The sequence below is a fragment of the Balaenoptera acutorostrata genome, chromosome 11 (assembly GCF_949987535.1).
Source record: "Balaenoptera acutorostrata chromosome 11, mBalAcu1.1, whole genome shotgun sequence".
Taxonomy (NCBI): Eukaryota; Metazoa; Chordata; class Mammalia; order Artiodactyla; family Balaenopteridae; genus Balaenoptera; species Balaenoptera acutorostrata.
This window is the reverse complement of record NC_080074.1, coordinates 60,990,295-61,002,510: the sequence shown is the minus strand read 5'-3', so window position 1 is coordinate 61,002,510 and position 12,216 is coordinate 60,990,295. Positions and strand designations below refer to the sequence as shown.

The following is a 12,216-nucleotide window of genomic DNA, read 5'->3' as shown; positions in this document are numbered from 1 at the left end:
TGATGGATTGGGGGCGGGGGCTGCTCCACAAGTTTTTCGAGCTGTGGAGATGGGCTGCGGAGTTGTGTGCACGCCCCGCTCCCGGAGGTGAGGGGGCAAACGGAAAGGGTTGCGAGATACCGCTTCCCACCCGTGTGTGTGTGTGTGTATGTGTGGGGGGGTATTTCGGGGAAGCTGGGGTCCCCCTGCAGCAGAGGGGAAGGGACAGCAACTCAGTCCTGAAGGACCCTGGTGGAGAGGCTGGAGAACAGGAGCGGGAGGCTTCGGAACCCCCGCAGTCCCAGCCGGGCTGCCGTGCTCTCCGCCTCCCAATGGCCCTGGCACCAACTCAGCACCCCTTCCACCTTGGGCTTCGCAACGCACCCCCCGGGCTGCAGAAAACCTAGTGCTCCTCTCCTTCTCCCAGGAATGAGATCCCAGAGCCCTGTATCTCTCCCGTCAGTCCAGCTGGCACCCGTCCCATCGGGAGCCCTTCTGACACCAGGTCTCCCAAGGGGCCGGGAAAGCTGTACCTTCTTGGTACTAACCGAGCTCAGAGAACTCAACTCCATTGCGCTGGGGCTAAGGGCACCCATTTGGCAGCTCAAACCTGAGTGTTGTATCCCATGTTCACGTGCCCTTAGCCGCAGCCAGACTTGAGGCGAGAGAGGAAGACCTAGGGGGATAAAGAAAGCAATAGATGGGGGGGAGGGGAGGGAGAGGGGGGGACCCAGGCATCCTAGTCCCTGGCCAAACGGAAGATGAACATGTTAATAGACTTGAGCTGCTTTGAAATTTTATGGCCTGGAAAATCCAGGCCAACACTGTCCCCCCCCCCCGAAACCCCCCAGCTCCCCCCTAAGGTCAGATGACTCCCTTTTCCCCTCCCCCACTGAGGTCTCCCCCATCCCAACAACTCTAGGGAGCCAGGCCCTCCCTTATGTCCTAGTGGTTTGGCAAGTCGCCCCCGACCCCACAACTGTTTGGTTTTATGGCTCTGAACAGAAGAGGGGGAGACCGGTTTATTGGCAGATGGGTCATAAAAAGCTGGGGGCTGAGGGGAGTCCTAGTGGCCCGCCCCCCAGGGAGAGGCACAGGAACCCAGGCGTGCATCCGGGAGGCTGAGTGCCTCACACTGCCACCAGTTTTTCTGTGACCCTAACTCCACAGTACCGGTCAGGGCTGTAAAGAACACTCGGAGGACTAGGAAACTAACCTGGGGTGGGGGGTGGGAAGGCCTAGGATCTGGTCTTGAGTTCCTCAGTCTCCCTTCTGCTCTTAAGGCTTGTGCTTTATAGAAGCTAGGGTCAGTCTGAGACTGGCTGAGGGCAGGGGTGGGGGCGGGGATAGCAACAGAGTTAGAAACGGAGAGTGGTAGAGGGATTCTGAAAAGAGTTTGCTGGAAGAAGGTGAAGGGTGCAGAGGAAAAAGATACTTTGGTCTGTGTGGTGCAGTGTGTGAGGATTTCCAGAATGAGTGATGGAGCTGAGGACTTCCCCTTGCTCATTCTATCCCTAGCATCTCTTAACCAATAGGCCTGAGCCCAGAGTTAGCTCTGGTAATGGGGATGCAGGAAGTGAACAGACACTGCACACACAGTTTGGGAAATGCTGGTTAGACTCAGGGGCTGGGGAGGACGGGGAAGGACACCTGCAGGTGGGGTCCCACCTCGGCTTCTACCCTCCTGCCACCCCGGGACTTGGATAACTAGGGAACTGGGTCTCCATCCAGGTATTGTACGTCCCCTTTAAGAGCCAAGCTGAGCTCTTAAGGGAGGGAGGGGGAGCCGAGGGGCGGGGAGGGAGAGAGGGGAAAAGGAAAAAGAGACTTTTATAGTCTAATCCCCAGGGACCCGCTTTAATAAGAGACTTGTGCTCTGCTAATCGGGGGAGGTGTTTGTCAGCAGCGATGGCCTCCGCTCCCCTCCCCCTTCCTCCCCTCCCCCAGCCCTCAACCCTGGACCCCAGCCCCCACCTCTCCTAGGCTGCAGTGCCTGCCCTAGTTCCTCCACCCTCTCAGGCTCTCCCACCACAGCCTTCATCCTGGGAACCCAGCCCCCTTGCCCTTCTGGGAGCCAAGCCCAGCCCCTCAGTTTCTCTCTCTCCTCCCTACACCAAGAGGCCCCTGCCCTCTCAGTCCAACCTCCTGCCCCTAGGCCTTCCAGCCGGAGTAAGGAAAGTGTGTTTGGTGTTTGGGAGTGGGGCGTGAGGGAAGAGGAGGAGGTGGTGAGCAGAGAGGGGGTTGGGCTTTTGCTGAAAATAGTGCAATGACCTCTCTCCAGAACAGAGCCGCCTACTAAACCTGACCTGCTGCCTGCCACCAACCCGGATCAATCCAACACAGATGTGGCCCCTTCCCCTCCCTTTGGGAGCTGGGCCTGTGTGTGTGTTGGGGACTCTCTCAAGCCCCTTGTTTCCCTCTGTGGCTCTACCTGCTTCTTTGTTCCTCCCTCTGTTTCCTTCCATCCTTTCTCTCTACCCCACTAGTCTTAGCTACTTCCCTCCTTTCAGCTTCTTAACCCCCACTCACTCCTTTTGCATCCCTCCTCCTCTCCCAGTGTTCTCCAGCTCCCAAACCTATTTCTTCTCCCCCTACCGTGATCTTCCACTCTCTTCCTTCTTTTTTCCATTTCTCTGTCAATCTCTTCTAACATGCCTTCATCTCTGTCTTTTCTCTATTCTTATCTCCCTCACCATCTCCAGTCCCCTGTTTCTTCTCCTTTCCTTTTTCTTTCTCCAAATGTCTTTATCCTGTCCCCTTGTGATACCAACTGTCCTCATATCCAGTGGGGGAGAAGTGTATGGTGATTCCCGGGGGTGAGGATGGGGGACTCTGCCTGAAGGAACCAAAGACTTAGAGAGATGGGGCCCTGGAGCCCAGTCCCCCATTACTAAGCCTTGGGTCAACTTACGTAGGGACATATGTTTAGAGTTTAGAAAACTAACGATAAACCAACTGAGAAACTACTGCTATTTTCACATTCTTTATTTAATGCTCAGCACTCCTATGAAGCAAGGATTGTTATCTGTATCACTGAGAAGCTTGGTAAATAAGGTCAGATACTGGTTAATGAGTCAGGCAGTGATTAAACCCACTTCAACTGTAGTCAAAGAACAGTGTTTAGATCCCGGGAAGAACTTTCAGGCACTTGCCTATATAATTTAAGATTGGGAGTTTAGGGAGTTCATTCAGCATGCACTTACTGAACACTGCCCCGGTACTATGGGAGGCAATAATGCTACAATGGTGAGCAAAACAGAAACAGCATCGACACAGTGTCTACTCTCATGGAGATTAGTACCTAATGGTGAAGACAGGCAGGGAAATAAAACAATCCCTATACTGAAATTAGGCATAGCACGCTATTTGGATTGTTGCTTGTCACTCTCCATCTCACCAGCAGCTACCCTGCCCCAGGGACTCTCCTAATCCCCCGTCTCCACTCCCCAAACCCTACCCCACTGCACTATCACTGAAGCTCCAGCTGGAGGATAACTGGACTACCAGTGCCCTGGGACTTTGGAAAAGAACCAAGGGAAAGCTGCAAAGGAACTTTGTGTCTTGTGTCCTGAATATGTGAAGATCTTTAAGTACTTTCCTCCCCATCTCACTTGAAGTATCCTCCTTCTCCTAGGATGGGGGTGGGGGAGTGCTGATGAAACAACAGATGATAAATTTTCCATGATTATGCAGACCTGGGCATGATACATAAGGGCTTGGACCTCCTGATCATCCTTACATGGCTCTGGAAGCTCATTCCCGATTCTTTCTCAGGCTATTTAGAGTGAGAATGAATATCCAATAGAAACATGATTTAGGGCACTCCCAACTGATTTAAGAGATTAGAAAGGGGAACTGAGAGGAGCCGAAATGGAAGTAGAGGCAGATATTGAGAATCATCCTTTAAACTCAAGAAGGGTCAGTTTATTATCCAAAACAAGGGGAAATTGGCCAGAATGTAAAGTTGGGATGTTAAACCTTTGTAAAGACTCACTGGCACTGGACTGAGAAACCAAAGGAAGCTTAGGGGCGAGAAGACTGATTAAAGTTGATCTGATGTGCTGAATACTATTTCTGATGCTTTGGGAAAGTAGGAGAAAAAATACACGGAGGTAGTTCTTCCCTTTCTTAAAAGTGGAGGCATTAATGGTGATGAGGAAGCAGCAGCTGAGGGAACTTTTCTCAGGGTCAAGGGACTGAGCAGTCAGATGCATGGGGAGTGCTTGAGTAGTTCCATTCTTTTGGGTGTGTTATTTCTCGTGGGAATGATGGAAGAAGCCTAGATTTGAATTCTGGTTTACTTCATGGAATAAATTTAGCCCATACTCCCTATCTGGACCCTGGGTTATCCATTCCCTGAGGCCATCTGTTTTGGGGGCTGTGCCGGGCTCCACCTGGCCACCAGACAAAACAGAGCAGAAATGGGGCAAGGTGACCTGAGGACAGCAGGTGTGATATGAGCTTTGGCTTTTATGGAGAGCATCAAAGGTTCAGGAAAAGTTGGAGCCCTACATGCTAGGGAAAGTTGGAGGAAGGGAAGACTGAAGGTGGAAGAATTCCCTAACAACTATCTTTGCAGGTTATCTGGTAGAGAGGAACCTCTGCATTAGGGCAGACAGATTAAGGAAGGGGTGTAGATCAGTAAGGCCTGATAGAGCCGTTATCTTACAGGGAGAGCAGGGGTTGCTGTTCTAGGTACCAGTGACATGGTAGTCAAGAAGACAGGCAGGGAAGAACTGGAAAACACAGGCTGAGGAGTCTGAGTTGCCAGCGTCCCCCTCCACAGACACCATGTGCTGATACTGTGCCCCCTTCTCTCTTATCAGCTGACCCTGCGGTGCAGACAGATGGCAGCCCTCTCTGCTGCCATTTCCACTTCAGCCCCAAGGTGATGTTCACAAAGGTACTGAAGGCCCAGCTGTGGGTTTATCTCCGGCCTGTGCCCCGTCCAGCCACAGTCTACCTGCAGATCTTGCGACTGAAACCCCTAACTGGGGAAGGGACCGCAGGGGGAGGGGTCGGAGGCCGGCGTCACATCCGTATCCGCTCGCTCAAAATTGACCTGCACTCACGCTCCGGCCACTGGCAAAGCATCGACTTCAAGCAAGTACTACATAGCTGGTTCCGCCAGCCACAGAGCAACTGGGGCATCGAGATCAACGCCTTTGATCCCAGTGGCACAGACCTGGCTGTCACCTCCCTGGGGCCGGGAGCCGAGGGGCTGGTGAGCAGGGAGCCTGAGATATTGGCAGATATGTATAACCTGGCCCTGAGGAGGTGGGGTGTTGGAAATGGTAGACCAGAAACGTAAAGTGGGTTGGGGACCAGCATTATTTTTCTAGGGCCCGGAGCTGATTCTAGAGGAGAGTTAGGTGGTGGTAATGGGGTGCTATCACTTTTCAGAGATCCAAGGGGGGGGGCAACAGTTGAAAACTAGATTTGGGGTGAAGTAAATCTATTTGAGTAAATAGATTCATGGGACAACAAAGATGGGCTGTTGTTGAGACCTTGGGCCAAGGGGCTGATGAGGATCAGGTTGCCGGAAGAGAGAGAATTGGGGAAGGTGAGTTGAGGGAGAGGTGGCTAGCTGGCAAGAAAAGTGGGTAAAAGATGGGCTGGGGATGGGAGCATTGGAGAAGCTGAGAAATCAATAGTCTCTGTTCTGATGCCCCTGTTGAGGGGCAGGTGAGAAGAAACAGGGAGTAAGAGCTCTGCAAGGCTCTATCACATCTATTTCTCCTCTCCCTCACCCCCAGCATCCTTTCATGGAGCTTCGAGTCCTAGAGAACACAAAACGGTCCCGGCGGAACCTGGGCCTGGACTGCGATGAGCACTCAAGTGAGTCCCGCTGCTGCCGATACCCCCTCACTGTGGACTTTGAGGCTTTTGGCTGGGACTGGATCATCGCACCTAAACGCTACAAGGCCAACTACTGCTCCGGCCAGTGCGAGTACATGTTCATGCAAAAGTATCCGCACACCCACTTGGTGCAACAGGCTAACCCAAGAGGCTCTGCTGGGCCCTGCTGTACCCCCACCAAGATGTCCCCAATCAACATGCTCTACTTCAATGACAAGCAGCAGATTATCTACGGCAAGATCCCTGGCATGGTGGTGGATCGCTGTGGCTGCTCCTAAGGTGGGGGACAGAGGACGCCTCCCCAGCAGACCCTCCCCCTAGACCCCCAGCCCTGACCCCCTCCCCCCAGGCCCTAGAGCTCCCTCCACCTCTTCGGATGAACATCACACCTTGTTCCCTGCCCAAGCAGTGTGCAATACAACCGAGGGAGGCAGGTGGGGAATTCAGGGGTGAGGGGTTTGGGGGAAAGGGGGAAGAGGGGGCATGGTCAGGTGGGGAGTTTTTGAGGTTTGAGGTGAGAAGGTTTGGCGAGAAGACAGAGAGACGTAGAGACAGAGGTAGTGCAGAGGAATAGAGACAGAGGAACAAAAAGAGCAGCAGTGAGAAGAAGGCAAAGGGATAGAGATGCAGAAGAGACAGAGACTAGGCAGAGATAAACCCTGAGAAAGAGACAGAAATGGAGTATTGAGAAAGCCCCACACCAAGCCTCCTTTCTTCCACTGGCAAGGTGAGGGGCTTGGTATGATCTGGGGAGATCCCCTGACTACCATTCTCAGTAAGAGAGGAAATCAAAACCCATTCTTAGCTTCTTCCCTTTCTCCCTCCAGCAGTGGCTGGGGGAAGGGAAGTGAGGGCAGGGGCAAAAGTGAGGATTTGGGAATTTTATTTATTTATTTATTATGACTTTTCATTTTTTGGTATTTGGCTTTACTGAAATAGATGAGCCCCTGCCCACTGTGCCCTATTTGTCCCTTATCTCCCAAACCCTGTTCTTCCTCAATACTCACCTACTTAAGCACTTGTTTAAAGCTTCCAGGGTTGAGAATGGGAGTAGAGGGCAAGAGGGCTGACACATGGAAGTTTCCAACCCAAAATCACCCTACTTAACCTTCCTGAGCCAAACGGGTTGAACTGAATTCCAGCAGTCACAGAAACAGTAAGAGGTTAGGGTTTAGGAGCTGGGGGGTGGGGGGGTGGGAGGGAGGGGCTCAACATCCAGTATCTGTATGAGAGCCACGAAACTTAACCCTCAGGTCTACCCTCACAGTACTGACTTAGGCACAGGTGTGGCCTGCTTATGCCCAAATTCCCCCCAGCCAAGAGAGAGACCAAAGAGCCTGTGGAATGCCTCTGCTCCCAGCCTCTATCTTCAGGTCAATAAAAAGAAGAGTAGAGAGAGCCCAGAGTCCCCAGGTCTGGGAAGGGTCAGGAGGGGTCAAGAAAGGAGTTGTAAGGAGGCTGAAGGTTACAGGGCATTTGAATCCAAATCACTGCTCTGGGCTAGGGAATAGAGCCAGCAGACCAAGGTGGAAGGGATTCTGGAAGGGGGACATTTTAGTCCCCCAACCCCAAAGCTCAGGGTGGAAGGGGGTAGAACAAAGGAGCAGAGTGTCTATAATTATTTTTATCTTTTATTTTTGGAATCTAGCAGTACCTGGCAGCAGGGAGGGGACAATACAAGTGGGGAAAAGCACCTGACAAGGCCAGTTAGGGCAGAGGTTGGGAAGGATGGAGACTCCTTGGTTTGGAAAGCTAGGAAGCAGGCAGGGACTGGTTGCCACTCCAGGTCACTAGCTGGGCCTATTCATTCCTCCCACGATCCTGACCCACCCTCCTCTGGACTCACTGTGCCTCAGTTTCTTCCCCTCGATGGAATGAGAAATAGCAGCACCCGCCACAGCCAAGAGATGAATTCTGAGCACTTACCACGGGCACTTTATGGACATAAAATACCTCTCGCTGTGGGACAGATAACCAGGGCACCAGAGTAGTGGTGAAGAGATGTGAGGCTTAGAGGAGTCACAGGCTTCAGAGTACAAGTTCCCCTCTGCCTCCCGGCTGGACAGTGCCTGAAGACAAGGAGCCGAGAACCTCCTGAGCCATACCCTATCCATACCTCACCTCCAGACCTCTTGGCTCCAGGCAAGAGCCTCGAGGATGTCAGGAGAGGAGGGGGAAAGAACCTTCAGCAAAATAGTCACTCTAAGTAGAGCCAGCAGTCGTGGGTCTGATGCAAACAGTACTGAACTAAAGTAAGCCCAAGCTGGAGAGCTGACCTGGAAGGCTTGTTCTTCCCAAGAGCATGACTTTCCTGCCTGGCCCAGCTGGTGGAAGGGGCAAAGGTATGTGGCCACCCTTGGAAAGGTGATGTTGGTGAGTTTTGACATCTTATTCCCATTCCCACAGTGAAAAAGTGAGATATTTCGGTACCGGAATGGGCAAGGGCTGTTAAGTGTTTCAACTTGCCTCCTCCCAGATAGCAGCTATACTAACCCCCAGCCTCTCCTCTCTGGCCCCGTTCTTCATCATTCCTTATGCCCCAATCTTGGAGAACAAGATACACCTGACCATCAACACCATTCACATTTCCTTGGTGGAAAGAAAGGAACAGAGAAGTGAAGAACAGAAGACGCCTCCTCCAAGGGCAAATGCCCGTGTCTCTTGATCTTGGCACAGGGTGGGGGCTGGGCAATAGGCATCAGGTGACTTCCCTCTACAAATTCTAGAGAGCTGGGGCATTAGACTTGGGGGACACTTAGAATATGCCCCTTTAATGCCACCAAATAAAGACCTTTGGGGGAGGGTCTTTCTCTTATGAACATAAATCTATGAGTTGAAGTCTCATTCCCCTGGTCCTCCTCACCCCCAAAGAGGCATGGGGTAAAGAGGCTTGGGGGCACAGCCCAGCAACCCAGTGGGAACTAGTACTCCCCTCTCCCACCTTATGATGTGTGTGGACCTGGCCAGTGCCCCTCTGATCATAATTAGTGTAATTATTATTTGTGTATTTGTTACACCGTGTGCGTGATTGCCTTTGTTTGTTAAGGGTGTCTGAGGAGTATGGGGCTGACGGGCACTGGAATGCCGGGAAAGGACTTCTTCACTGAGATCAAGGCTTCCTGGAGGGAACCATTGCAAAAAGGCCATCAGGCAGTTTTCAAGTTATGTGACAGAGGGCAAAGATGGCCATAGGGTGCTCTGAGTTTTGGGATGGTCACATGACACAATCCAGCACTTGAACCTGAAAAAAGAAAAATAAAAGCAGTCAAAGAGTTTAGAATTCAGTGATGAGCTCTTCTCCCTAATCAAGCGCCATGTTTACACCTTGGAGACCAGGAAGCAGAGGATCTGAGGGAGAATGAAACTTTGTGCTCAAGGACTAAGAAGATGGGGGTCTTTGAAGCAATGAACACTAGGGTCATTTGGGACGAGGGCTGGGACATGCAGCCCATGGGAGGTTGGGCAGAGGATGGGAAAGAAAGGCAACCTAGTACAACACTTCACTGGAGGCTTGATCCTAAACAGTCCCAAAGACTACAAACCCTCTCCCAGCCTCCACAGAACAGAAGATCTAAAAGTCCTCTTGAGATGGTTCAGCTAATATCTATCCTATTCTCCTGCAGTTCCCTGACCCTAGGTTTCCTCAACAAAATTTCAACAAAGTCCACAAACCAACCCAACTTTGAACTTCCAGTGTACCAAGAGTGGTTAAGCATCTTAAGTATTCTTTGATTCTACTATAAAAATGTTGCCCATATACCTAGAGCATACTTCCCAGGGCATGAGAGTGGGGGGTAGCAAAGGAATCTTGCTTTATAACTGAAAACAAGACAGGAAAGTTCCTGTAACATCGATCTGATCCAGAATGGGGGACAATGTGGGTTCAATGTGCCACCATGCTTTCCCTGTCCTGTCAGTTCTGTCAGCAGATTGACCCCACCTCAGACCAGCTACACCTCAGACCAACTACAAGTTGAGGGAGGACCGAAGTGCTACATATTGTATCCTCTCCCCAATGAACTGCTTTATCTCCATCTATCCCTACCTTTTGGCCTGAGCTAAAAATAGGTTCCTCCCCCTCCATTGCTCATTGTTTCCTACATTGAGAGGACACCCAGAAGAAACTGCAAGATGACGTTTATCCCCAAACATCCTGAAACCTAATGGATGAGAAGCTGACCTATACTCTGTCTTTGCCTGTGTCAGGGGCCCCAAGCTAAGAACCAGCAGGCAGTGGCACTTAGAGCTTCTGGTGTGTAGTGAGGCAGAAGCAGGGAAGTCAATGCCCCCAGCCACAACGTCAGCTTTCCTGCCAGTGAGCTGGGGGTAAGGGAGCAATTGGGACTCCTCCTACCTCTTCCCACTCTCTGAACCCCCAAATGCACCTGCATATGTGGTATGCATACACATACACACTTACAAACTAGTCCACTCAGACCCCTACCCTCTAGCTGGAACCTACTCAAGGAAAAGAAAATACTTCTATTGTAAATCACCTAGTAAAATTAAGAGCCAATAGTTACTGAATGATTACTCTGCAAACTATGGTAAGAAAATTATGCACCATACATAAATATGATAATATCAATTCTCACGGCAACCTTCACAATAGGGGTGCTATTGGCACAGAGTCTAGAAAAAGAGTCAAGAATGATTAAGTAATTTGCCCAGGGTCTTGGACCCAGTTGAGCTAGTGTGGTAGAACAAGGAATTACACCAAAGTAGTTGCTATACAATATTTCACTCTAATCTATTAATAAGTGATCTGAGAGGTGGAAAAATTAAAGGCTGGGACAACTGGGACAATAAAGAGAAAGCTGGGAGTACTTTGGGCTCAAAAAGGATCCCCAAAGTTGTAAAACCTGACATTTTTCAGTCCCTTTGGAAGGGAAAACAAGAAGAGTGTGGACATGTTGCAAGAGAGGGGGGGACATTAGAGTTTGGTGGATTCCAATAATCAGAGGTGAGTGACAATGTCAGGGGCCCTCATAAAAGAGAACAGGGAAAAATAGCTCTTCTCACTTACTTATGTAAGGTCTTTCCTTCCCCCTGATCTGTTTCTCATGTCAGATATGGCAACAGGACTCAACACCAAGAAGTGTTGCTCTTATTCACATCTTCCGTCCTTATAGCCCTCATCCCCACAGAAGCTTCTAGCCTTGTATCTTCAGAAGTAAGTTCCCAGGATTTGGGGTTGGGGGAAGGGCAGTTTAGAGTGATGGTGGAGAAAAAGAGAATGATCCTAGAGAACCATAAAAAGGTGCAGATTTACAGCTGACAGAGCTGGTTCCCTCCGCATCTTTATAGACTCCCTCATTAAGAGCTTCCAGGTATGCAGAGAATGTCACAGCTTCAGAACAGGGAAAAGAAGCCTGAAGTCAGCTAACTACATCTGGATCTCGGATTAGCTGCACTAAAGAGACTAGGGGATAGGAAGGAAGGGTACTTGGATCCCAGATAAAGAACTGCAAGCTTGGATGCCTGTTCTGCCATTCAAGGGACTTACTATTTTAAGACTGAATTAGTAAAAAAGACATAGGCATCCTGAACTATTCACACTCAAAAAGTATGTGTGGAATGATTACAATGAGACAGGAAGAGGAGGATCTGGTGATCAGGCTTGGAGGTGAGAGACTTCTGACCAACATAAGAACAGCTGCTGGAATGGGATGAAAAGGGCTAGTAAAAAATCCACACAAATTGAGAAACACTGTGTCAAAGATATGGGGAAAGCGAGTTTAAGTGTGGAAAAGACTGATTAGGCTTCAGGAAGAGAATCCTGGGGGTAGGGGTTGGGGGTGGGGAGGCTGAATACCTTTCTGGAACATTATAGAGGATAAGGAGACAAAGTAAAGAAAACTTCTGAAGGACCTAGTGCTCCACTCCATTATCAGCATCTGCTCTATTCCTCTACCTCTTTTTTATTTTGGGTAGAAAACCCTTCCTGAATCTATGATCTCTGTAAAGCTACAGAACTGAACTAATTCTCTCTGGTTCCGTTTTCAGAGAGACAGAGTAAGAGAAAGGAAAAGCTAGCCTCAGAATCAGGGCCTGAAGAAAAGGGAGGCAGACAGTATAGGCCAGAGATGATAGGAGGAAGAACTTTAACCGGCATTCCTTTTTGTTCATTTCTCCAAAGTTTCAGAATGGGGCAAAATTCACAACAAATGGGCAATCTTTGGATCTCCTCATTCTAAACTTAGGTCCTTGTCCTCCAGCAACCAAGGAGACTTTGTGGAAAGAGATTCTTGTTAGGAAGGTGATCAAACCATTACTTTTCTATTAGTTACAAAACCAGACAGAGGTGTTAGTAGAAATGGGAACGAGGAATTACACCACAGCAACATGGGATCTGATAATGAGACCAAAGTCTTCAGG

General features: G+C 50.1%; 1 protein-coding gene across 1 annotated transcript in view; it reads left to right on the top strand.

The window, feature by feature from the left end:
- The window catches only part of GDF11 (growth differentiation factor 11), a 12,389-nt gene extending 5,372 nt beyond the window's left edge, over positions 1-7,017 (top strand). Inside the window, exons 2-3 of the mRNA XM_057557534.1 lie at positions 4,806-5,203; positions 5,736-7,017. Of these exons, the coding sequence (XP_057413517.1) occupies positions 4,806-5,203; positions 5,736-6,116 (779 nt within the window). The 3' untranslated portion in view covers positions 6,117-7,017. The remainder of the gene's footprint in view (positions 1-4,805; positions 5,204-5,735) is intronic.
- The last annotated feature ends 5,199 nt before the right edge of the window (positions 7,018-12,216 follow it).